The sequence below is a fragment of the Chionomys nivalis genome, chromosome 6, assembly GCF_950005125.1.
Source record: "Chionomys nivalis chromosome 6, mChiNiv1.1, whole genome shotgun sequence".
In the NCBI taxonomy this organism is placed as follows: Eukaryota; Metazoa; Chordata; class Mammalia; order Rodentia; family Cricetidae; genus Chionomys; species Chionomys nivalis.
In genome coordinates this window covers 69,936,560-69,964,440 of record NC_080091.1, presented here as the reverse complement: position 1 = coordinate 69,964,440, position 27,881 = coordinate 69,936,560, and the positions used below count along the sequence as shown (strand labels likewise).

Here is a 27,881-nt window from a genome sequence, read left to right as displayed (position 1 = left end):
AACAGGTTAGCTGTACTGCAAGATTTGAAGAATTCTCTTGCCTCTGCTTCTCATCTCACTGGAGACACAAAGATTACAGGTGGGAACACACTACTGCATGCAGCACTTTGTGGGTTTGGGGTGTTCAAGCTCTGGTCACCAGGATACATAGCAAGGATTTTACACACTGGACCATCTCCCCAACTGTTCTGGAAGTTTTTATAACATCCTCCAAAGATATATCTGAGAACACTGATAATGTATAATTAAAGTCATCTGCTTTGGCACTACTATATAACTTAAAAAAATATGGCTTAAGAATACATGGTTCATTATTCCCCACTGTTCAAAGCTTATGCTTCCCTGACGTTAAGGAATGCATCACATGCATTACACATCTAACGAGTTCTAACAGACCATCCTAAAGAAGAGTACTACTGCAACAAGCACTGAGATATGTTTTCTTTCCTTTAGGAATCAGAAACATTTGGGGAATGAGACTTTGGATATGTTAGAATGATATTGAGTTCTCCATGATTTCCACTAGAAACCATCATCTAGCACACAGGTCTTTGTTCTTTGAAGTTGTTGAGTAAGTGCTTATTTAATAAAACAACAAAAATAATCATAGCCAAAAATTAAAACAAAGGTAATTATAATATACAAACTTTATTTTGTAATCCAAAAACATTACTTTCTTTAAAAAAAAAAAAAAAAAAAACCTTTAGCCTTTGCTCAATAAAATGAGGCTTTCTCTGGGCAGAAGCTCCAGTTAGCCAGCACAGTTCTTACAGCGCTGAAGACCATTCTCATTGCAAGCTGTACACTTCAGGGCTTTGAAAGCGTCCGTAAAGCAATTTCGAAACACTGACATCTTGCTTCCATGGCACACGGAGCATGGAAGGAAGCCAAAGCCTCCACAAGAGGGACACTCGTGTGGATGCTGTACTCTCTGCATAGGGTGGCAAGAAACAGAAGAGAACAGAAAATTCGTTAATGTAAACAATCCAGTCAGTATCGTGAGAGGTTGTAAAACAACATTGGTAAGATATAATTGTGGCTATGCACCTGACATTACCCGCCATTACTATCCTTGGGGCCTAGGAGAAGGACAGGTGCAGGATTCTTTCACGGCCTTCCTATGACCATCTATGGCTCAGGCTTGGTTTAGGAAGTCTAGTAAATTTTAGCCTAAGTGTGCTGCATGGCACATACTTTCAAGAGTTTCATCATATAAAAACATTTTTTGTCAACTAAATAAAGCAAGAGATAATTATTTTCATGAGAAGAAAATACTTTTAGCTTTCCCTTTTGTCTCTCTTAACACTTTTCTGTCTTCTAGGAAAAAACACATCCAATGAAGAATTTGAAAAATCAGAAAACTGCGAGCTAAAGTTTGAAGAAGCCAATATCTACTGAAGATTCGTCATTGTGTTGCCAATTTGAATAATTCTTTAATCTTTGCAAAGCACTTTCAAGTGTATCATTATATGCTATTTCTTCCCTCTACCCTCCCCCTCCACATACAGAAATCATATTCAAGAGAGACACAATACAAGTATCATTATCCTCATTTGATACTTAAGAAAACAGACACGGATATCTTAAGACATTTATGCACATCATAAATCTTTCTTAATAGCTATCAGCCTTTCCACTTCAAGCAATGATAAAGGATCTTAAATATAGAATAAATACACCAGGCCCTGTGTGGAAGACAGTATTTCATAAAACCTTACATTCATTTCAGTTTGCTTCTTTGCACACATAAGCTTTCTCAGAATCCACTGTTGGAATTCTCCAAGCAAGGGGTGATTAGAAGCCATTGCAGAATGAGCACAAACAGAATGATGCTAAGTTCCTGACTCGCAGTAAGGGAATTGGCAACAATGTTTGAAAGCCTGGCTTTGTGCAAAGTTAAAAAAATGCAGGCAAAACACACATACAAACACACACATACACACACACACAAACACACACACCTGCAAAATGACAAACTCAGACAAACATATTTGAACCACACAGATATATACAGTATTGCAATAGAGAGTCAAAATTGCACATGAAAAGGAACCTAAACTAACTGAATTTATTTTCCAATATCCTACTATATCCAACTAAAAGAATCTAGAAAAGAAATAAGTAAATGCAATTTTATCTTTATAAATAATTTCAAAATGTAATTTGGAAAGCAAGCATTAGAATATAATCAAGTGCATGTCTATACCCACAGATATCTTTTTATGTATATATTTTCAGAAAGACCCACTTCCTACTATCCTTTGGTTTAGCTGTTATAGTAAGACACAAAACCTATGCAATGTCTCATTTTTAACAGCACAGAATTATTTTGATAGGAAGTAGTTGTTGCCGATCTCAGTGACACAAATTGGAAACTGGAAATGCTCTAAAGATTGAGGAAATTCAAGTCTCCCAAACAGATAGACTGAATGTAAATGATAATTTGATGATTTTGTTGTAATAGTTCTATGCACGAATTGGTCCCTGTAAAGAAAAGTAAGTTGGATTTAAATTTTTCATAATGCTAAAATGTCTTTGTAAATATTGGGGGGGGAGAATATACTTTAAAAGCTGAATATAAGGGGGGAGAATATACTTTAAAAGCTAAATATAAGGGAATTAGCAAGTAATTACGTAGTCTAATTTCAGAAATAAGATGATCAATGCAATATATTCCTATAATTGTGAGAGAATGATACATTGAGAAATATAAAGTTGGTCTTGTTAGTATACACTTGCAAACCCAGAACTTCAGAAGTAGAGGCAAAAAGATAAAACATGTAAAGTTAATTTTGACTACATAGTGAGTTTGAGGCAAGCTTAGGAGATGATAGATAGATGATAAATAGGTGTATAGATGATAGACAGACAGACAGACAGACAGATAGATGATAGATAGATAGATAGATAGATAGATAGATAGATAGATAGATAGATAGATAGACAGACAGACATCATGGCTTATATAAGAACTGCATCAACTAGACAAAGTAGATGTTAAGCCAGTCTATAGCTTACAAGAGAGCAACAGGATCAGAAGTCCAGGACTCCATTCATTACTGCAATATTGTAACAAATTTGGACTTCCTAATAGACCAAGATTGCCACGTATTAAAAATAAAAATAAAGAATATTCACAAAATTTGAATTTCAGATAAATCACAAATAATTTTTATAGAAGCATATATTTCCTTGGAAATCGATGACAAGCCACAGTTTATGTGAGATTAAAATGTAAGTGGGAGTCGAGCTTTGGCAGACTAACAGGACAGGTGCTGTCAGGCAGCAGGAGGAATGTTTGGAAAAGAGCTGTTTATCAACAGATGTAAATTGTTTGGTCGTTTTTAAAAATGTGCCTCAGCATTTCAGTAACAAACATAAAAGGGCATCAGGTGAACTTTATCTGTAACCAATTCACACTGTGTCCTGGAACACTTGTGGATGAAGAAGCTTTAAAATAACATGGTTTTCCAAAAGAATGTTTATAATGACAAAGAATAGCAAAGCCGAAATATACTGTGAGCTCCATCAGTCACCTCGTGCCATCCTCTCTGTCACCCTCACCCTAAACATCAGACTGTCCATACATAGAACTCAAAATTGTAATGCAACAGAGCTAGAGGATCTGAAACATCATAGATCTGAAACAGAGCCTACAAAATTACTTTTGATGAATGAAAACATCAAATGCTAAATTCACTAGTACCAGGAGTTTACCCTGACTTCATAATTTATCTGAAAGTCACAACTAATAAATTTTCTAAGAGAAAATTAACGTATCAATATTTAAGCCACATTCTTATATTAACAGAGCCACTGGTTTATCAAGACCATCCTAAAATCTTCTCTTTGGAGGCCTTAAATTGCAAAGTGAAATCTTTCTTTGATTACTTAGTTCTTGACAGATTCAGTGAACTAATCCACATTGGGCAGATAGAAAGCTGACTGGCACACAATAAGGTTAGGCATTGTAAGCAAGTCTTTTATTACTGTATCACTACCTTAAGTCATATGCACCAGCTGCTGTCTCCAGATAAATTCTTCACAGCTACATGCCTCAACCATATTCTTTTATATTGGGTTATTTGATTTAAATGCATCAGTATTAGTCTTCTGATTTAAGAGCTTGCCTTGGTAAAGGAAGAGTAAATATTACTCTAAATCTGTTAATTCTGATGCATAAGGCACAGTGGTGAAACTATTATAAGGCCACTGTTATTCTCAATTTTAAAAATAGCTATTTCAACTATCAATGTGAGTCAAGACATAACTTTTGTGTCATATAAATATGCTCCTCTTGGCCTGTTGCTCATGTGCAGGGACATGGGCAATATTCTTCAATAAGTCCCAGCCACTCAGCTTGCCAGAGAAATGTTCACTTGAACAGTATACATGATAGCATTCTTGAGCCAGAAAAAAATGTAAAATTATTTGCTGATTTCCTTTTCCTGGCCCCATGCAACTGCTAAGCCTTATCCATCAACTTCACTTAGGATAACCACTAAGCCTTGGACTTGTACTATGAGAGCAAAAGATAGTTGTATGGCTGACATGTGGCAACCAATAATACAAATGCGAATTGCATAACCTGTCTAATGTCTTACTATAGAATAACCAGTTGTCTGTCTTTTAGGATGTTCCATAAGAAAGATCATAGTATTAGAACAGCTTATCTCTGAACTTCATACACTAGATAAATTTTTCAACCAGTCTTGTGTCTTGTCATGATAAAGTCATATGACCCATTTATCTATATGTCATCTGAATTGAAAGTCATAGGAACATAACTATATATAAGTAATATCATGGGCTTTAGAGTCAGACTGATCAGATTCAGGAATCAAACATTTTCTGTAACATCTTGAGCAAATGATTTAGTCTCTTTCTATGCCTATTCTCTTATAGGCATCGTGAGAATAATAAGATAACATATTTTAATCACTCAGTATATATAAAACACCAAGCATATTACTTGCTACATGATCAGGATTTAAATGCTTTCAGTCCTGCGAATATTTAACTCCTACCAAAACTAACCAGAGTACTGGATATGTGGGGGCCCACAGAAATGGGTCTACTCCACCTTGACTGAAGATCAGAGAGCTTAAGCCTGCTCTTGCTCTTTCAAAGTTACTGACAAGAAGACTGACTTAAGGAGTGGCTACAAACAAGATATCCTGACCTAGGGTGTGGTTACTTGGTGTTTTTGATATTAAGATGGCCCATAGACGTGTATCCACCCCACCTTAACAAAAGATCAGAGAATTCAAGCCTATTCCTGTCCCTTCAAGGATATGACAGGAAGTTTGACCCAGGGAGTGGCTGCCTACAGGATACTTGGTCCAAGGTACATTCACTACATGTCAGCATCAGAATGGTTAACTCAGGAAATACTTTATGTCTCAAATATTGAAGCAAGTAATTGTTCTGTTTGTCCTTTATATCATGTTAAAGCAGTTTTTTGCCTTCTTCCCCTCCTTTCAAATTGGAGTATATAAGCAGATGGAAATAAATGCATGTGGATTCAGTATTCATTGGGTTACCCCCATGGTACTATTCTCTGTCTCTGTATTTCTTTCATTTCTGTTCCTCTTGCCTAACATTTCTAATCCACATTCCCCTACCCTGGAACATATGAACCCATCAAGGCTGGACCCTGAGAGATGTTGCCCCAACATGTGGCTACGACATAGATACTCATATTTGAATATTGCATCCTCATCCACTTTGATTGATCATCTAATGCTTCTCTAGGGTCTCTCTCTTTATCTAGATTGAATTCCATTAAACCCTAGTTCCTTCGTAGGCAAGATTTTCTGGATGACTACAAATTTTACCCTTGGGACAAGAGGTCACATGGCTATCAGTAGAGCTGTATTGCTGGTAAATTCTCAAATTTTCAGACCATAATACTTCATAAATTACAACCTGCATATGCTAAAGAAATTTAGGAAACCAGATCATGCCATATTTTCTTTCTACATCCCCGGGACACTCCCTGTTCAGAATCACTTTCTCTCTGCCTGCCCTTTTTCTCAGCCTCTGTGTATAAATGTAATGCAACTGTTACTATTATGACAAAAATTAGCTCAGAACTTTCCTGAGTTACTGCTATCTCTGAGCAAATCTTTGAGCAGACACTGTTGTCTCCCAGAGGATGATACAGTCATTTACCAGAGAAATGCTAGAAGTTTTCCAGTTACAGATTAATTTATTACACTATGTATTTGAATAATTGTGTCTCTTATGCTTTAATTGTAAAGGGTACCAACAGAAATTAAAATGTGTCTCATAGAAATGATTTTTCCTTTACCTTCATAAACGATGAATAAGCCCATGGGAATAAGTGTGCTTTAAGACAATTTTCTATCTCAATACTTCCTCAACACCTCTATTATGGAGAATTAGTCTCAGATAAAGTCAACTAAAAAGTTCAGTTAATAGGATGAGGTTGTTAGAAGCAGATATTTAAATCACCCTTGTTGGAGCAAATGCAATGGCAGGTGGTACCCAATTAAACTCTCACACATATACCATTTTACATTTGTATGAACATGGAATAAAAATTCAAATAGGAAACCAATTACAATCAGAATGTGCCTAACATTTTTGATTACTAAAAATAAGTTGTTAAAAACACAATTACCTCAATTTTGGTTAAGAGATCTTGCAGTTCTCCCGATTCATTCATTGACAAAATTTTCTCAGCACCCTGTTGACAAGAGGGGTATGGAGGAAAGAAAATCCATTGTGTTAATATTTGAAAGCCAAAGTCATAACCAGGCAAAGTTAGCTTACCAAACAATGAGCACAAATTTCCCCCGTAGCTCTGAATAAACGTAGAACCAGAGGCCAAAATGTTTTACTGTCACATACCCACTCCTGTGTCAAGGCTCAACTTGGGGCACTGAGAAGGCTGTCAAAAGGGGCAAGATCTGGCAAGTACTAGCTCTCACACCAGGTCTAACAGGGATGCGTACAGCACACCCATGGAACCCAGCACCAGGTCTTCTATCTGGAGAAGAGAGCTTTGAGAAAAATCCACAGCCTGGGTTATCTCTGCCCTCTTCTAGTCACCCTGGAATGACTCTCCTTACTGCCATACATGTACTTTTAATGGCTAACAAAATCATCATCATTAACCCAGCGCTGTTGTCAGACAGCAAGCACCATCTCCTTTGATACAGTGTGCTCTGCTGCTCGCAGAAGTTGACCCTTAGTAAAATTACATAACAATCGCAGAGTGTCCTTGAGAGAAAGCATAAAGGCAGCTGGAACACCAGCAGGGGAATTGCTGCAGAGCTGAAGTTACTATGAAAGTCAGAATAGGAAACACGTAGGCCCTTTCCTACACGTTCATCACGGTTCTTTGAACTATCCCCACCGTCTCTCCTTTCTATTGTCTTCTTAGCACTCTTCCATTCAACTCCTCAGAGTACAGAGAGGGGAGGAAGACAGTTTGGGTAATTATTACTAATGAAAGGCTGAGTTCACTTTGACTTTGTTCACACTGTCTCTGCACTGCTTCAAATAAGAGTCTAATCCACTTTTTTCTTAATGAACAAGTCATGGACAAAAATCAAACCATGTTTTTATAATCCTATTTGTGGTAAGCATGGCAAATATTCATTTAAAGAAATAATGAGATCTTATTTGATCCCATGGGAATCAAAGTATATTTTATGTGAATACATATAAAAGAATAATCCACTTACAGAAGAAGATATTAATGCTAAAAAAATGATGTGTTGGGAAATCCCAACATGAGCTAAAGATCTACTTGCTAGGGCTGCAGAATGCCTTCTGGGGTTAGTGGCATCTGTTCGCTTGATCACTTGTTCAGGTCATGAAGAATGTGCAACTTATTTAAGTAGATGCTGGTTACTTCCCCATATTGTCTAAGAACTCTAGCCCTTGTTTCATTTTAGTTTACTCTGCCTTCTAACATATCAACATCAGAAATGTCAAGTCAATATATTAAAATCCACTACAGACGAATGCGCAGGGAGACTGAAAATGCACAGAGCCTAAGAGGAGGTAGATTATATTCATTCATTCATTGATAGCTTCACCAGGCACATAGACAGATGTGACAGACAATATAACACAGGTGATGGAAGCCCACTGCCAGAACATTAAACGTAGAAACTTAGAAAGAACCGGTAATATTTTCGAATTGCAGCTTTCTATTTCTTTTCCTGAGCTAACCAGGCTAAAATGAAAAAATCCTCTGGGGATTTGGGCACAAGAACTAAGGCAGCACGGAGAATATACACCTCATTTTTCTCAAATGAAGGAAAATGCACCGCAATGATGGCAAACAAAATGAATGCCCCATAAAAGCTATAGCCAAATTTCCTGAGAAACCGCCACACTGTTTTCCATAGTTGTTGCACAAGTTTGCACTCCCACCAGCAATGGATGAGTGTACCCCTTACTCCACAACCTCTCCAGCAAAGGCTATCGTTGGTGTTTTTGATTTTAGCCATTCTGACAGGTGTAAGATGGTATCTCAAAGTTGTTTTGATTTGCATTTCCCTGATTGCTAAGGAAGTTGAGCATGACCTTAACTGTCTTTTGGCCATTTGAATTTCTTCTGTTGAGAATTCTCTGTTCAGTTCAGTGCCCAATTTTTTAATTGGGTTAATTAGCATTTTCACGTCTAGTTTCTTCAGTTCTTTATATATTTTGGAGATCAGACCTTTGTCTGTTGCGGGGTTGGTGAAGATCTTCTCCCAGTCAGTGGGACAATGGGGATGGTCTATCGGGAACTCACCAAGGCCAGCTGAACTGGGTCTAAAAAAAAGCATGGGATAAAACCGGACTTGCTGAACATAGCAGACAATGAGGGCTGCTGAGAAGTCAAAAACAGTGGCACTGGGTTTTGATCCTACTGCACGTACTGGCTTTGTGGGAGCCTAGGCAGTTTGGATGCTCACCTTACTAGACCTGGAAGGAGGTGGGAGATCCTTGGACTTCCCACAAGACAGGGAACCCTGATTGCTCTTCGGGCTGCTGAGGGAGGGGGAGTTGATTGGGGGAGGGGAAGGGAAATGAGAGGCGGTGGCGGGGAGGAGGCAGAAATCTATAATAAATAAATAAACAAACAAACAAATTAAAAAAAAAAAACTATAGCCAGTCGGCTTCCCAGTTCTTTCCTAAGCAATGCATTTTGCCTCCATCAATGGTGTAGAATACACTATATGCTGAGGAAAGATCTAGTTCATTGCTCTTATATGCATGGAAATTTCCAGAGCATAAATTCTATCTCACATTAGATGGCTAAACTTTAATCATATCAAGGTCTGACACAATCCCAATCGTCAAGATATAACCGAATGATTAGTGGATAGGTGGTGTACCGAGTGCTCAAGATTTCAAAAAGGTTTCCCAGTTACAGGAAGCAAAGAGCTGAATACCTGTTTCCTCTATCACCAGCTGCAGTTCTAGGGTCTCCACAATTCCTCTTCAACCAGTGCTCAGATCTGTATCAGGAAGCCAGTTTCTAGTCTCGGTACCATGGGCTAAGCCACAATGGTAACCAAAATCTCTGACTTTATACTGAGCCCCACATCTCTTTGAAAGTATAAGATATAGGAGTGGGGTTGGACAAGAGTGTTCTAGGGTCCCTCTGTCTGATCCGAAGGGCAGCAGCCAGAAAGGTGATCTCAGCCTTACAGGGCCATTTCCTTCCATGCTGAGGTTCAAAGCACTTGTCATGGAGTTCTCTGATTGGCCTGCTCTTCACCGTGTTTGAGTACTCCAAAAGTCTCATCCAGTCCTTTTTTTTTCAGTCAAATCAATCCAAGTCATTAATTATCTTACCAAAGATGCCCATGTGTGTACAACAAAGAGACATTGACACTCTCGATTACTAACATTTTTCTGGTTTGTTTGGCAAAGAATATCAGAATTTGACACTGTTCATCTACAGCTCCACCATTCAATCATAAGCTACCAGATATTAACCATACAATTATGTGCTCCAGTTCATCAAAGCTACTAGGGCAACTTTATTTTATTTATTGTTCAGTATTTTTTTTCTGTTCTGTATTTTTTTTCTTAAAATAAATATAATCCTGAAAACGACAATAATAGGACAGTAGTAATACATGAGGTAGATTATAGGCATTTAGTCATTGCTGCAAAGTAAGATTATAGGCATTTAGTCATTGCTGCAAAGTAATCATAATTATCACAAACTTTAAAAAGAAAGAAACTAACATTTGAAGAGGAGCAAGAGGATGCACAGAGGAAGAGAGAGGAGGGAGAGAGAGAGACTGTTGTCCCTCGCTACCATGAAGGCTTGTTCATCAGTGAGAGAATAGTATCAAAAACTCAATCTGGGAACTGGGAACTATGACGGGCAGATTTGTATTTAGGACTGGCTGTTCGCTGAATTCCCAGGAAGTTCAAGTGAGTGAATAGCACTTTGTACCATGAAGACCCTACATCCACAGTGGAGCATACCAGAGAAATTGGAAAAAAATAGTTTAGCTTTGTCCATTTCAGGACTGTGTTTTATCCAGTTATATAGACTACACTGTGTGTGCCAGGGTAGGTTCTGTCTCGCAAATGTTCAATTATATATACACATATTTGTTGTGTAACACCTAAGCACCTATATTGTAGGTTTTGTTCATATTTACTTATTTATTCCACTTCATCTTACTAAGAGCACAACATGAGTAACAGACCTATATCATAGCATAATAAAAATTATATTGAATATGATTTCAAGAAAAAGAAAATGAAGCAAAGAAAAGGAAAATACATCCCCAAATGACAGTTATGATTAAGGCTTACACTCGATTATCAATTATATCCTCAGAAGAAACAAAGTCTGTCTTAGCACCAGAGTCTGGACAACAACTCAGACAAGAGGTGAAATGGCTCATACAACAAGTAATATCTTTATTTTTTACTGACCATAAAAATTTTGCTTTCAATAAATGCTATTAGAGAAATGACTCTTGAAACCAACCAGTAAAACTTTTAGCCTCCTGCTAGCTTTAAAGAGGATTCTTTTATTTTTCACTTAATTGACTCCCTGCCATGCATTTGTCTCCATTTTGTTGCATGCCCCACACTGCTCATTAAACAGTCTTCTCGTGACTAACATAAAACCCACACTCTCAGCAGGGCCCACAAACAGCAGCATTGCTGGCTGACCAATCCTCCCAGAGCTGTCTTGCCCTACTGTAAGTTCCGCAATATTTCTCCTCCTCCCTTCTTTAAATTTTACACACAGACTCCATCCATTGCCTGAACTTTCTCCTCACTCGCCACTAGGAAAACTTTAATACACTATTCAAACCCCTTTAAAATGGTAAAGCATCCTTGAGTTTCTCGGGAGAATCAGCCATCCTTAGACCTCACTGCACAGCAAGCTGTGATGACATCCTTAGGTATTCAATGTTCTTGTGCCATCAACAACTCCTGAATATTTACTGTATTATTCATCTTCAAAACGGGGCAGTAACACATCATTAAATTTGAAGCAAGTATTTCTTATAATCAATACTATCTCAACAAAGGTAAGCAAGCCTTGGAAATATCAGATCGTGTATTTGTGAGAGAGATGTTGTGTATTTGTGATGCTAATGTGATGTCATAAAAGAATGTCAGATGAACAGCAAAACAGGCAGATGAAGACTGTGGAGCCACTCCCAGGTCACTCTCTGGAGAGGACCAGGAGGCTAGGACTCAGAGATCCTGCCTGGTAAGCAACCCTTCTGCTGTGTAATCAGGAGAGCAGATGGCACGTTTGGCACTGAGAGAGCTCAACTAGAACCAAGCTTCACGCCTGCCAAAGGATGTGCTCAATTAGTGTTTGCTGCTCTAATTGCTGTGCCTACCGGAAATGGGAGCCCATATCCACTCTGCCTGGAAAGAGGCCGCCTGATCCCTGCTGATGAAGTGAGTATTTCCTTTAGGACTCAGCTCTGGATCTCCTCCAGTGTGTGGCAAGCTTCATGGCGTCTCTGGAGTTCTGCATCAAACACTCAGAATGGGAAACTGTTCAAAACAGGTGTAGCAGTATCCCACCAATGTCCAAAAAAACACAGTAAAGGCTCCTGTGGGTATTTTAATAATAAAACAACAGCAACAAAAAAACATGGTTTTTCTATGTCCCTGCAGGGAAACTTGGGGGCAGAATTAACTAAGATAATTGACTTATTGAGCAAATATGAAACACAGACCCTTGGGTGTCAAATTCCTGCCAAAGCCGATGTCTTTAGTTTAATGTAATTAGTGTTGAGCCACTATTTTCAGTGCAGTTGAAAAGGACAGTTTTCTAGTAAGGCCAGTTTTTACTTAATAACAAAATTACATCATCAAAATAGAGGATCATGGGAGTAATTATTTCGTCCTTCACTGAAAGCCACTAAATGAACTTGATATTAACAAGTCAGTAAGTTGTTTACTTTGTTTGTTTGTTTGTTTGTTGTTTTAGTTTGGTTAGGGTTTGTTTTGTTTTGTTTTTTGAGAAAGGGTCCCTCTATGTAGAACTCTCTTTGTAGACCAGGCTGGCCTCAAACTCACTGAGATCCACCTGTCTCTGCCTCCTGAGTGCTGGGATCAAAGGTTTGAACCAACACTGCCCAGCCCAGTAAGTTGTTTTTTAAGGAACAATATTGATGATTAGGTTAGCAAAAATATGAGGATTGTTTTACATAATAAATTCAAGATTTTTACTTGTTATTTGCCCAAATTCTCTTTGCATAAATTGATTTTAATGCAGTCATTAAGGTCACTAAAACACTGAAGATTCAAATTCTAATGCCTCCATTATAAGTTAACCTTGAAAATTAACAACTGTAGGAATTTCTTCAGCCAGTAGCCTTTAAATTACCTGCCCACTTGGGTGTGGCCTCTTACACTATATATGCCAATGAAAAGTGCATGTTCGGCCTCTTTTCAATAGTCATCCATATTTGTCATACTTATAGTTAGACTAATCAGGTTCTTTAGATACATAGTGATTGTATTCTATATAGATAGGTAATCTTCATCCACTTCAAAGAGCTATAGAATATGACATTTAAATAACTTAAGAGTTGTGTTGAAGTGAGACACGATTGCTCCTGGCAGCACTGATCTAGTCCCAATAGAATGTTGAGCACCAAAGATATTCCACTTGGAGCTTATTTTTTTCTTGGCAAAACTGGCCTTTGGGCAAGGAACTGCCCATGCATTGACCACTGACAAAATACATAGGACAAGCAGGATACAAGAAAAAAGACTGTCAAAACTTGCCAAGACATGGTAAGACATTTTTGAAAATTTTCCTGCCTCTGAAAATGGTCTATCAATTACTCTAGGCCTTAGCCAAAGTTGGTTGCTCCAACATTGTAAATGAGGCTTTGGGTGATTTCCCAGGTAGCCAGTTATCTCTGTCATTTGTTGCACATTTTGGAAGTTGCTTGATTGCACTTCCTGCTTGCTCAAGAAAATACTATTTCCCTTCTCAGGTCTTTGATGGGGTTGAAGACTAGATAATTATAGTTACTTTCCTCTCGTGACTTGGCCAAGTTATTTATCATACAAGACAAACTCTTTAAGATAGGATATTATTGAAACATTTATTATGTGTTTCTTGCTTGATATTGTTTATCCTGGTTCTAATTTTAATTTTTACACCTGATATTTGTTCTTATTGTATATAATTTTGTATTAGGCTTAGAACTCTTTTATTTAAACTAAAGAGGGTGGTGATGTAGGTATTCCTACAGTCAGTAGCCTTTAAATTACCTGCCCACTTAGGTGTAGCCTCTTATACTACATATGCTGATGTAAAGCACACGTCTTAGCCTCTTTTGCAGCTGTGGGATTTGGTTGCTGTTCTCCATTTGAGCAGAGAATTGTGATCTGTGAGTCTACCACTAAATAAATAACCTTTTATTATACTCAGTTCTGATCTAGTGTGGGATTTCTTTTTAATGTCCTTCTTCAGTTAACTGATGTGCTCTGAGAATCAATGTATTTGTGAATAAATGGGTTGTAATAATGATGACAAAGTTGCAGGGCTGACATGAAATGATAGATAAGCGTCTAGAAATGTACTTCATACTTGAATGGGAATTCAAAGAGTAGCCGTCAAGGAGTAAATTCCTTAAGAATCCATGCCAAGCTCCCAAAGGTCAGTCCACAAACAAATAATGAAACATTCATAAAGTCCAGAAAGTATTTTCCATTACCTTAGATGATGTTACTATAAGTTTAAATAGAACGTGATGTTTTTAAAAGGGGAATGAGTGGTTGAGCTTAATAGGTATTTATTCTTCATGATAGATATTGAAAACAAATACCTAAGTTTGTGGTTTATTCAAAACAAAAGTGATAGGACTGGAAAGATGGTTCCAAGGTTAAGAGCCCCTATTGTTACAGAGAACTTGGCTTTCAGAACCCATAGGTAGATCACAATCACCTCTAACCCTCTAACTACAGTTTCAGGGAACTGACTCCTTCTTCTGGCTTCCACAGGCTTCTGCAGGCATATGGTGCACATGCACTCACATCACACACACACACACACACACACACATTAATCAATCGATAAATCTTTAGTAAGAAGAGTGACATGAATTTTGAGGATTCTTTTCCAGGCCATGAAAGTTTTCAGCTCACTTGAGAGATGGGTGAAGTGTTAGTTATCATGGGAGATTTATCTAGCTTTTAGTTAGGGTTCCCTGAAGAGTCATGAACAAATAAAAACCTAAGAATAATTAGTTAACAACACTGCTGAAAACTAAAAATTGAGTTGATTGCTTTTCTGGAACAGTATGGATATTTAATCAGTCAGCAGAAAAAATATTTGAGGAAGACTCACATTGAGACAGTAATTGAGAAATATAATTAGATGATCAAAATGTCAATTAAAATTCCATTCATTGGAAGGGATTCCAACTTGAATGGGCTCTCTTCCCAGATGAGAACTGGGGATATTTGAACATAGATTGGTTACTGAAGACAGAGCACTGCAGAGCTCACATTCAACAGACTTTTGCATTATTCATATTACTCACAGTAAAACGATCAAAGTCCTGAACAACAAACACCATACCCAGCTGCCATCTCAGAGGACTTTTCTATGGTGCACATAATGGTCAAAAATAATAGAATATCACATTTTAAAGGTTTTGCAACAGTAAAAATACATGGAACACCTAATGAGAGTTCTTTTTAGACTCACAATAAAAACACAATCTACCCTGTAAGATCTTAGCAGGAAACTGATGACATACACAAAACATATTATTAAGGAACTTTTGATGAAAGCCCACAGTTCAGAAATGTAGACAAGGCTTGGTAAATACCAGGCTTGGTGATGCACAAAATACCTGCCGGCGTTGGAAAACTTTTATACCAAGCTTAAAGGTTCACTGGGAACCTTCTGGCTCTACTTCATTCTTGCTACTGTCTTTGGTCATTTCATGGTACTGGAATCTCCAAAATGTTGGGATCTCAGCTGGAACTGGGCTACAAATTCTGTAATAACCTCTCCTGGGCTCTTTTTATGGTGCTAAGCTTCATCTGCTTTTCAAATCCAGTACCATCTAGGAGATGCTTAACACATGACCAAGTCAGGCAGCCACCTCTGTAAGATAAGAAAAAAAAAATCACTGAAGTAAAAACCTTGCTTTACTGAGAAAACTGATGCTGTTCAGAAGGAGATAAGGAATTAGCAGTGATTGAAAAGAGACCATTATCATTAAGGTGAAATCTGTGAAGTGTTTCCTCTGGGTCAGCACATAGATACTATTCCAGAGGTGGACTTTTCTCTCCTGCCCACCACTTCCCAAATAACCACCATGGTAACTCAATTATAATTGTAAATACTCAGTCAATAATTGAGGCTTATTACCAACTAGTTCTTACAACTTGAATTAACCAATTTATATAAATCTACATTCTTCCATGTGGCATTATCTTTTTGTCATCTTATGTCTCTGATTTCATCTGAGTCTTGCTGGCCACTCCTCTCACTCTGCCCTTCTTCTTCTTAGTGTCCTTAGTCTGGTTTTCCTGCCTAACCTTGTCCTGTCCAACTATTGACCAGTCTTTATGAAACCAATAACAACATAATTTACAACATAAAGGAATGTTCCTCAGTAGTTCATCACTGAAGGAAGTCAGAACAGGAAATCAGGCAGGGCAGGAAACTGGAGGTAGGGGTAGGTGCAGAGGGTTGATGCAGAGGCCATGGAGGGGTGCTGGCTTGTCCCTCATGATTTGCTAAGCTTGCTTTCTTAAAGAACCCAGAACCACCAGCCCAGGGATGGCCCCACCCATAATGGACTAGGCTCTCCCCAATCAGTCACTAATTAAGAAACTGCCCCAAAGGCTTACCTACAGATAGATCATACGGAGGTAAATTTTCACAATTGTGGGTCCCTCCTCTCAAATGACTTTAGCTTGTGCCTAGTTGATTGGAAACTAGCCTGTTGAGATGTTGTGTGTGCTACAGAGGGCAGAACCAGAGAAATGACTCTTTGGAGGAACCCAGAAGATCACAAATGAATTTCAAATATTGAACATTGAGTTATTTACACTGTTGGAATTTGGTTTTGCTTCAATCTGATTGCAAGTGTGACCTGGTTCTTCCTTCTTGAAGTAAGAAAGTATTCAACTTAAATTTGATTTTACAGGAGTACACATTGAGTTTGAAATTTTCAAACAGATTTTTAATTTTTAAAGAAACTAAACTTTTAACGTGTTTGAATTTGTAAAGAGAGTAGGACTCTTAACATTGTTTTTGTTTTATATTGTGATATAAATATTAACATGCCGTCTTGGGAATAAATGAAAAAGGAAATGCTCTTCTTGGGAGGGGTGTGTTTGTGTGTTACGATGACAAGGGGTTAGTTTTGCTAGCTAGTTTTATGTCAGCTTAACACAAGCCATAGTCATCTGAGAGGCAGAAGCCTCAACTAAGAAAATACCTCTATAAGATTTGGCTATAGGCAAATTTGTAAGGTATTTTATTAAGTAATGATTGAATTGGGAGGACCTGGCCAATTGTGGGTGGGTGGTGCCACCCCTGAGCTGATGGTTCTGGCTGATGGGTTCTGTAAGAAAGAAGGCTGAGCAAGCCATGAAGAGAAAGTCGGTAAGCTGCATTCTTTCACGGCCTCTGCATAACTCCTACCTCTAGGATCCTGCCCTGTTTGAGTTCTTACCTTCATTGCATTTGAACTGTTATATGGAACTGTGAGTGTAATAAACCCTATTTTCCCCAAGTTGTTTTCATCCATGGTGTTTCATCACAGCAAGAGTAGCCCAAACTAACTCCTCAAACCTCTACCCTGCCTCACCAGACAACCTTCTCCTTCTACCTAAGTTCAGGTAGAAGGCAAAGCACAAATCTGGAAATCAGAAAGAAAAAAAAAACAAGCAAAACTACCAATAAATTAAATGAATTCATTATTTGGAGACCATCACTGTGTAGGTTTATTTATTTCATATTTAAAATAGAGGTAATATAGATGTGAAATTCTCCCTGCAGTCCTGAAATGGAGGAAGGGGATCGCATGAGATGTGTGGGAGAGCTCCAGAACTGAAACTGCAGTTGTGGTTTCAGCCACACAATGAATCCTGTTTCCTATGATAATTAGATATCTGAACTTGGATAAATGATTTAATTCCCCACAGTTTGGATTTTCAATTGGAAAAACTATTTTCAGTGTATAGAGTTTCAGGAACCGAGTGAGACAATTTATAGTAAGCGCTTAGCATACTGCCTACTGCACATAGGTGCTTTGTAACAAAAACACTTTCTTGTTTTCATAAGCTTAGTATTTGTGAACTTTCTGCTGAGCCTAAATCCAAAATGATTTCTGAAATTTTACATAAACTTGCTTTGACTTATGAACAGTAGGAATCCACCTAATAACCTCATCTTATAAGTGCTAGGCACTTGCTCTTCCACTGAACAATATACACAACCCACTTTTTGTTCATTTTTGAATTCTAGAACAGTCTCACAAAATTGCCAAAGCAATCCTTAAACTGCAAGTCCCCTGCCTTAGCCTTTCCAAGTAATTTCAAGCACATACCATCAGGCTCAGTTAACTTCCTAATTTTTAAATTAGCTGATCCCCATGGCACCACCATTGTCCATCCTTCCTTTTAATGAGAACATCCCCTGAAAGTCATCTGAAATAGTGTTCAATGAAGGACTAAATTTCCCAGCCTCTGCGATGTTTGAGTGTATCCACCAGCCTGGAATATGTCTTGACATCGCACTGTGAGCAGAAGCAATGCATGCAATGCCTAGGCAATTCTCTTCCAGACAATCTCCTCATCTTTTACTTCCTATTTTTAAATAACAACTATCTAAAATTTCATTAACATGATAGAATTAAAATATCTTTAATTATAAAAATTGGCTGCTCCAAAGGAGTTACAACCAAAGAACCACTTATGGGTAAAGATTTCTATATCTGTGGGAGCCCCCACCCAGCACTGCAGGCTTATTAAAGAGACAAATCAGTCTTTCACATGGATTAAAGTTTCTGACTCATATGATACATAGCAATGTAAATGTATAATAAGACAAAAACATATGTATGTATACTCACATTTATACGGAGAGAAGTGTAACTTGGATGTTTGCCCTACACACACACAAAAAAAAAATACTTTATTCATTGAAATCTTAATCCAAGTGTTTTTGTTTTAGGGGGTACATCTCCTTTGGGACATCTCCCAAAGATGCACGAGGGCATGAGGGTGCAGTTTAATGAATAATGGCATTACTGTCCCTGTAAAAGAGAACCCAAAAAGCTGCCTTGCCTTGTACACCATGTTAAGTTTGGAGAGAAAAAGACCGTTAATGACCTAAGAGGATGTCCTTCTGCAGACACAATCATCTGTTTGCCCCTTGATTGAACCTCTCAGCCTTCAGCCTACAGAACTACAGGAAATATGTTTCTGCTATTTCTGAGCTACCAAGCATCACACTAAAACATGTGCCTAAATGTGTGCATTTAGACATAAATACTTATGTATTGGTGGAAAAAAAAAAAAAGAGGTCGTCAAGATAGAGCCAGATACATTCAGAGAGAACAGAATCTGGCACAAACTCCTGGATACTACCAAAATTTAATAATCTAACTTTTGGGTTAAGAATTAAAATATAATAACAGTAATAACCTTTACAGAAAGTTATATATTATATATCTATATATAGACATATATATGTATTTGTGTGTGTGTGTATGTGTGTGTGTGTGTTTCTGGCCATCCTCCTCAAGGAGGTATTCTGTTTGGAAATGAAGAAGTTGTAATTTTTTTCTGTGGATTCTATAATTCACAGAGGATGGATAAACCCTGCCCCCCAGTAGCAAATCTTTACAGTCCTTTGCCATCTCCCTCTGTTTTGACCTCTACAATCTTCAAAGAAGGGAAGTTTGGGATTATCTTTAAAGCACACGGCTCTGTGATCCATCTCCTGAGGATTTCCTGTGTCTGAGTGGTTTGAACAGTGCCAGGGGAATTTCTTAAGGATGGAGCAGAAGAGAAATTGTTCAGCATCATAGGAGTTGACAGACCCACAAGAAATACCCTTGATGTTCTCCAAGCACCATTTATTTAATCTCCTTTGCATCCTACAATGGTCTTTCAAAATCTTAAGTCCTAAAATTACAGAAACTGGAATATAAAGATACCATGAAAAAAATCAAGAGTTACAAAAGCATGTATTCAAGATGACAGAGTTACCAGGTAGCAAGACCAGAACTGAAATATAGGTGTGATTAGCATTAAAACTCAGACTTTTGCTCATTTAGGTTAACAAAGGTTTTTAAAATAACATCTACCTTTATGTATACTATAAGAAAGTACTATATTAACATATATCAAGGCATAGTTTAATAAAGAAAATATTAAGTTCTTGATAAACAATATCTATTGCTGTTGAATATTAGTGTTTGACTCTAGCCCACACTTAGACAGTACAATATTATAAATATTGCTAAGTGTACTATGATGTCTAGCAATAGAGAACAGGCTTTGGATGCTGTCATTTCTTGGACCTCACTGACTTTTTGCGTTTTGTTTAAGTCACCAGTGATGGGTGGGAATACAAGCCATTTATTAAAATCACATATTTAAGTCTGTATCAGATCCATCCAAAGAGAAAATATGAAGCTTCTTTGTTTACAAGATGAGCTAGCTGAAAAGACACCCTCTTATTAGATGGGGTCTTACCCATCTAATTTTTACTGACATTAGTATCCATTTTATAATTTAAACACATCTAGAGGTAATAAGCAATCTTTTCAAACCACAACAACAAAAAACTAGAGAAGGTAAAAATATATTTATGATAAAATAGATTAAATTAAAAATAGATTCAAAGAATAAAAAGTTGAATTGAATCATTGAAAACTATAACTAATCAAAAAAAAACCCGGAGAAAAGATGTTAGTGATATAAAGTGTTATGACCAAAACCATAAGAGAATGAGAACATTAATATAAAGATAGCCCTAGAAATACTTTTAAAGGAAAATAAAGTGAATAAAATAGTTGAAAATATACAACATCCAGTAAGGTATTATAAAGCAGGTGAATTCTTATTTATTATGTCAAAGGATTTTATGACAATATATAAGTCAGTGGGCCTCTAAGCCTTAAGCACAGTTGTCCACAGGGAAGTTGTCTGAGCTCCAAAGATGAACATTCATATTGAATAAACTGTGCCTGTATGTCAGTTACTCGCTTGTTCCCATCAGTATCACAGTGGTGCACACAGACTCATTTCACCCCACACTCAACCCATCACTAAGTCTGCATGCCAATCAGACTGAATGCATGAATTCCAGGAAAAGATGCTCACTGGTAGCCCCCCTGCCTTATGCCTGACATCTCACACAACCCCCATCTACCTGCTACTGTCGGGGTAACCCTGCAGAGGAAAGCAGGTTTATATATAGCCTGGCATCTTGACAACTTTTGTAATAGATTCCCTCATACAGTGGCATCTTTTTCTTCAGTAGCATAAGGTTGAACAATATGGAATTGTCAAAGATGACTGAACATCAATAGTTTGTAACAGTTAATATTTAATCATTCTGAAAGCAATCACAGAACTAAAACTAAAGAATTCACTGCAAATACTGAAAGATACCCCAAGCAGCCTTCTGAAGGCCAACACAACCCTGGGTATATTTAGAACTTGAAGATCCTGGAAAGACCCTGAAAGTTAAATTTCATTCAATACAGACCACACATTTCAGTAGCTACTTTTTCTATGTGTCTGGGAGTACTTTTCCTGTGGGATTATAACCTGTATCCATAGGGACTTGGAGTAAAAAAGAGCACCAGTACATCTAATTTGCATCTACAGCATTCAACTGAAATGCAAGGCAGATAATACAAGTGCCTGGAAATTATAAACAAGCTCTTTGAAAGCTTCCAGGCAAACATATATACCCCGAAAGACTCCCCCAAATCCACTGAACACCCCTCTCTCCATACTGATGATCAAATGCAGGACTTAAGCATGCTAGATAATCATGCTGCCACTGAGATACACTTTCAACCCTTTTGTTTTTAAGATGGGGATCTTAACATGCAACCCAAGCTGGCTACAAATTCAAGATGGTTCTGTCTCAGCCTGCAGAGCACCTGGGATTATAGGCATGAGTTTATCAGGCCTGGAAAGGATTTGCATTTTTAAGAGCACAGATTAAAACAGTTGTACTTCAAGAAAATGGCACCTTTCCTCACCATGTGAAGTAAATGTCATTGATACCCAAATTCAGCATTTTAAGTTGGATCCTTTACAACAGTAAAAGTCTCAAATTACAGACAACTTTACTGGGTGACTTGGAACATGCCTGTAGTCCTAGCACTCAAGAGATGGAGGCAGTGACCATCCTCAATGACATAACAAGCTCAAGTCCAGCCTGGGATACATTAGACTCTGTACACACACACACACACACACACACACACACATCCCTGATGTATTGTCTGTGTGTGTATTTGTGCACAGATGTAAAAGAGTGCAGTAAAGAAACAGGTCAATGCAAGGGTGAAGAAACCTGAAGAATCCCTGCAGACCAAAGTGCCCTTGATAAGCCGTGGTTCTCACAAGCTGTCTTTGAATGCAAGTCTCTTCTCTATCTCTGCTTGGGCCCCCTGTTCTTGAATAAAATTTATGTAGTCATATATACTACAAAGTCATCATACACAGGAAACAGTAGCAAGAAGGCAAAGTACACCCAGAGCACAAGCAATCGTCAGAACATAAAGCCCTCTACCTCAGCCCCCTTCACTCTCAAGAATCCACGAGGATCTTGAGGACTTTGTAAGGATGAAGTTCATCTTTACCCATCAGGTATTATGTGGCATCTGACTGTTCTCCTGTTAAGTCATTTGTTTCTATGTTCTGCTGATTCAAAATATTTTAATGACAACTTAAAGAGGTCTAATATAGACAAATCAATAGGATAAACTTTATTTCCTGGCAGGGAACCTAAACATGCTAATTTCCATACCACTTTTTTTAAGTCAGTTTTTGAAATTTAACTGTAAAATAGGAAATTCTAACAAATAACTACAACCAAGAATCAAAACATTGAAAAAACATATCTTCTGTTTAAACTTAGATTGTAAGGATACTTTTTTCTTGAAGCAAGACCCTCTCTCTGCATTAGGGAGACCTCAGAACCCAGGAAACTTTGGGAACATGGATGTTACTCTCTCAGTGAAAGCCTCAAGTGGGAAAGTTTAAGCACACCAGCCCAGAGATAAATCCTGGAGGCTTTACAATAAGATCAATGAGGACTTTTCTCATTTTCCCCTTTGCGTCTTTATTTCGTTCTTTTTCGACTTTCGTGTGTGTGTGTGTGTGTGTGTGTGTGTGTGCGTGAATGTTTATGCATGCTTGCACTGTATGGCACAAGTCTGTGTACACGCATGTGGAGGCCTGAGGGTAATGTCAGGAATCTTCTTCCACCTTGTTCACTGAAGCAAGGTCTCTCAGTCAAACCCAAAACTCACCAGCATGGTTAATCTTGCTACCAGCTTGCTCTAGGGATATCCTGTCTCCGTTTTCTACGGCTGGAACTAGAGTCAGGTTGTGGTGTTCTAGCTTCATTCTGTTGCTAGGGCAAACATGATTACATCTTGCAGGTCCATCACTGAATGAACTCAGGGCAAGAGTTCAATCAGGAACTTGAAGGAAGGCCTGCTTGCTATTCCATATAGCATTACCTCAGACAAAGGAATTCACAACAAAAGAGGTACACCAGAAGCCATGGAAGATGCTGCTTACTAGCTGGTACTCAGGTCGGATTAAACTCAACTAGCTATTTTATATAATTCAGGAACACCTGCCTAGGGATGCAGGGGTACTGGGTCCTCTTACATCAATTAGCAACCAAGGCAATCCCCACAGATAAGCCAACAAAACAAACCAAATTAGGCAATTCCTCAGCTGAGGCTCTCCTTTCAGATGCCTACATCATCTGAAAGACTACATCACACTGACAACGAATCACTAACTAGAGCACATGAGTCTTGAAAATCCAAACTCTGATTATCATGGTTGTATGTCAAGCATCTAAACACTGAGAAATCTTGTCAAACCCCTCTTTTTCCTTTGCAAATCTTCGTCATTTTGATGGCTTTGTATCAAATCATTGGATATTTTTAACTTGACATTCATCAATATGTTTGTGATATGGTCTTTAAGAGTCATAATTTCCGTATCTGCCTTTCTCGGATACACTGAAGTAGTCTTCATGCTCTATCAAGTTACATACACATAGAGCACATTGTTATATGAATAAAAATGCAAACACTGCCAGAGTAGAATATCCAGGACAAGTTTACCTATATGTTAAGAATAGAATCTCTTTATAGATGGACAGGCCATGGGGAAATGAAAAGGGTACATTGTTGTAAGAGGTCGCTTGTTTGTTCCCTGCTGCTCAGCCACCAAATAACTACACAGAAACTGTATTAATTAAATCACTGCTCGGCCTATTAGATCTAGATTCTTATTGGTTAGGTCTTATATCCTAAACTAGCCCATATCCATTAATCTATCGCCACGTGACTGTGGCTTACTGGGTAAAGTTTTATCCAGTATCCGGCATCTGTCTCAGGTGGAGCTACATGGCTTCTCACTGACTCTGCCTTCTTTCTCTCCACATACAGTTTAGCTTTCCCCACCTACCTCTATTCTGCCCTGCACAGACTCAAGACAATTCCTTTTTTGTTTGTTTGTTTGGTTGGTTTTTTTTTTTTTTTTTTTTTTTTTTTTTTTTTGGTTTTTTTCAAGACAGGATTTCTCTGTAGCTTTGTCGCCTGTCCCGGAACTAGCTCTTGTAGACCAGGCTGGCCTCGAACTCCCAGAGATCCACCTCCTCTGCCTCCCGAGTACTGGGATTAAAGGCGTGCACCACCACCGCCCGGCCAGACAATTCCTTTTTAACCAAGGGTATTCACAGAATAGAGAGGGAATCCCTCATCACTTCCCTTTTTCTGTTTAAATAAAAAGGAAGGTTTTAAATTTAACATAGTAATTACATGTAACAAAACAGTTATCAAGCAAGAATTACAGTTACAACATTTATATGTACTTTATTTTTATCATAACTAAGAAAAACTATATCTATTTCTTAATTTCATTAAAGACTCCAGAAGGATATAATATTACCTAAGTAAGCAGAAAGTGCATTGTAAGCAACTTTTAAAACTCTAGAATTGGCAGAGACATCTTGCTGCCTGGATAGTCACCCAAAGTTCTTTTGGAGCATCCATCTTTAGCCTAAAGGCCCATAGTATGAAATGAAGAGGGTGCATTTGCTAGTTTATTGTTGCTAATGACTTTTTTGGTTTTGATTTGTTTTTCCTCTTTTTTACAAAGCACATCAAGTGAAAAGAAGCATGGTTGAGCTCTGGGGCTAGGACTATAGGCTGGTTAAGAAGATCTTATTCAAAATTTCATTCCCCCACTTTCCATCTACAGACTGTTGAGAGGGTTCCTTGAGTCTGCAAAATAAATGTTAAGTCTCCTCTCCAAAGATTCCAAAACAAACCCAAGTACAAAGCCACCTAAATTTACCAATGAGGTTATAGAACTTACTTAAAGACTGTGGATAAAGAATTCCTGGCAAGATTGTGGGTGACCCCAATGTAGCTTCACTAAGAAATCTTTACCCACCATGAATGATGGCTTCCCCACCCACAACACTGGAGCCCACTTCTGTTAACCTTCCTCAGACTATATGTCCGATTACCTCTCAAGACTGCAGTCGCATGCCTTGGGTCATAATTGCATATAGGTGGCTGGGAGAAGGAACTAGAAACTCAGGTGAAGGTCAGTCAACCCACCCTTCTGTGAGGGAATGCCAAGTTCCTGGTGATGAGCTCTGGCAAGCAGGCACAGTTGACTTCATAGAGATAGAGGACCATTCTCTACAAGAGAGCCTCTGACCCTCCAGTTGCAAAAGTAGGGTGCATCGATGGCTTCTTCCTAAAAGTGGAGGGATCGGGTAAGATCCTGCGTGAAAAGGATTCACCAGGATACCTGTTAACCTCACACTCAGTAAATGAGAACATTAAAACAACTATTAACGTCTTCTACTTTAAAGTGGGAGTTTGGGGTAATGGGGAGAAGGCTTAAGGGTAAGGTGTTTGTGTCACAAGGCTGGAGACCTACCATCAGATCTGCAGCATGACATAAAGAAGGTGGACACGGCTGGCCATGCCTCTCTTCGAACCCCTCCAAACTGACCTCATTAATACTTCTACTTTCCCTCCACTTTACAAAACCATTTAAGAGGCATGATGATTTTAACCCCACTCCTGGCAGAGTGGCAGAGTGGGCTGAAGGAGAGCTCCAGAACTCAGGGGCTAATAGTCTTGCTGATTGATTAGTGCTAGGCTAAGTCGAAGACATTGCCTTTAAAAAGTAGAGAATGAGAGAAAGACACCGGTGCGCTTCCAGCCTCCACATGGTCGTATTGTTTCTTCTAGGAACTACAGCAGCCCAAGAGGGGCATCCCCATCTTTGAGTAACTTGGGATCAGAAAGTGCAGAAATTCAAAATCTAATGAAGTTGAATTCAAAATCACCATATTCGGCTCCACGTTTCTACTGTTCTCTTCTGCCATTGATTTCAGTCAGTGTTTGAATGTGAGGCAGGATACAACCTGTGTGACTAAATACGATTTCAGCTCAATAAAAATCACAATTTGTCAAACTATTCTGTAAATAAAATAAACTTCACCAAGTATTTGAAGTTTCTCATAGATGGCAAGGAAAGACAGAGAATAAATATAACAAGTCTATTACAAAACATTCTCTACATAAAAAGCACTTCATCTATGGGTAGTCATTTCCTTTTAACATAGGGTGTTTGTATACACATATCACTTAAAGTATAAATGGCATACAAGAAAGTTTTACAGAAAGAGTGTCAAAGTGGCTACTAGCTACACACAGTAAGAGGTTGAGCTAATATGGGTGGTATTAACAAAAGGAAAGAGACATGAGCACCCATAGAAAGACATAAAGTACTTCTTCAAGAAATTCTGACCAAAGATTTCCTTGTTATGGTAAGGCAGAGATGCAAGCCTATATATCCACAGTGTAATCTACTGACGTTTTGTTAATGTACTGACTTAAAATTTGTGGTATTTATTGACGATTATACTTTCATACGAGCAGTATATTATTTTGGCAACTTCAGTAATTACAGTTTTGAACATATATCACAGAGTCATCTTCATAACATCATAATTAAGGATGCTGGATCTCTGTAATAAATCTACACTCAGTATTTCTGAGCTTGCTGTATAAATTCACAAGGAAGTGACTACTTGACTATAATTTGGGGGGTAAAAAAATAAAACTTAGTCACAAAAGAAATCTATAGGCTTGCTGGAATTACACAGTTTATCTTCAAACTACACAGAATATTTATACGTCAAGATTTCTTCCCACACACTAAAAACACAACTTAGAAAATATAGGATGATTTATTCTCCAAGTAACTTTAGGTCAGAGTTAAAGATGACTTATTAGGGTCATAAAAATCACACTGGATGGACAGTTTCCTGCCCTTTCACTGAGGCTACCAACCCAGAGTAGTGAGGGCCTGACTAGAGGGCAGGCCTCAAGGTCCCCGCCAGGGAAAGCGGGCCCCCGCTGCTGGGGCTGCAGTCTCTGCTGTGATCTCCTGGACCTGCTCTGCCTGCGCCCTACTTCCCTTTGTCCCTGGCTCATTGGGGCATCCAGGAGTTCCTGTGTAGGTGCCGAGAAGTTTCATCGGGCGGGTGAGTGTGTGCTATCCTGGGGCAGACGGTCCCGGTAGAGAGCACAAACGCCCCTCCCCCAGCTCCTGCTGCAAAGCTTTCTCTCCTACACACCCGCCCCCACCCCCACCCCCAAGCCTGCCTTGTCTGCAAGGTCCTTTACTGTGGAACAGTTTCCTGCCCTTTCACTGAGGCTACCAACCCAGAGTAGTGAGGGCCTGACTAGAGGGCAGGCCTCAAGGTCCCCGCCAGGGAAAGCGGGCCCCTGCTGCTGGGGCTGCAGTCTCTGCTGTGATCTCCTGGACCTGCTCTGCCTGCGCCCTACTTCCCTTTGTCCCTGGCTCATTGGGGCATCCAGGAGTTCCTGTGTAGGTGCCGAGAAGTTTCATCGGGACGGGTGAGTGTGTGCTATCCTGGGGCAGACGGTCCCGGTAGAGAGCACAAACGCCCCTCCCCCAGCTCCTGCTGCAAAGCTTTCTCTCCTACACACCCGCCCCCACCCCCACCCCCAAGCCTGCCTTGTCTGCAAGGTCCTTAGCTGTGGAACAGTTTCCTGCCCTTTCACTAAGGCTACCAGCCCAGACCAGTGAGTGCCTGACTA

The 27,881-nt window shown here is 38.8% G+C and overlaps 1 protein-coding gene across 1 annotated transcript in view; it reads right to left on the bottom strand.

The window, feature by feature from the left end:
- Positions 1 to 751: 751 nt before the first annotated feature.
- The window catches only part of Grxcr1 (glutaredoxin and cysteine rich domain containing 1), a 107,045-nt gene continuing 79,915 nt past the window's right edge, over positions 752 to 27,881 (bottom strand). The window contains exons 3-4 of the mRNA XM_057772615.1: positions 6,647 to 6,712; positions 752 to 931 (exon numbers count right to left, since the gene is read on the bottom strand). Of these exons, the coding sequence (XP_057628598.1) occupies positions 752 to 931; positions 6,647 to 6,712 (246 nt within the window). The remainder of the gene's footprint in view (positions 932 to 6,646; positions 6,713 to 27,881) is intronic.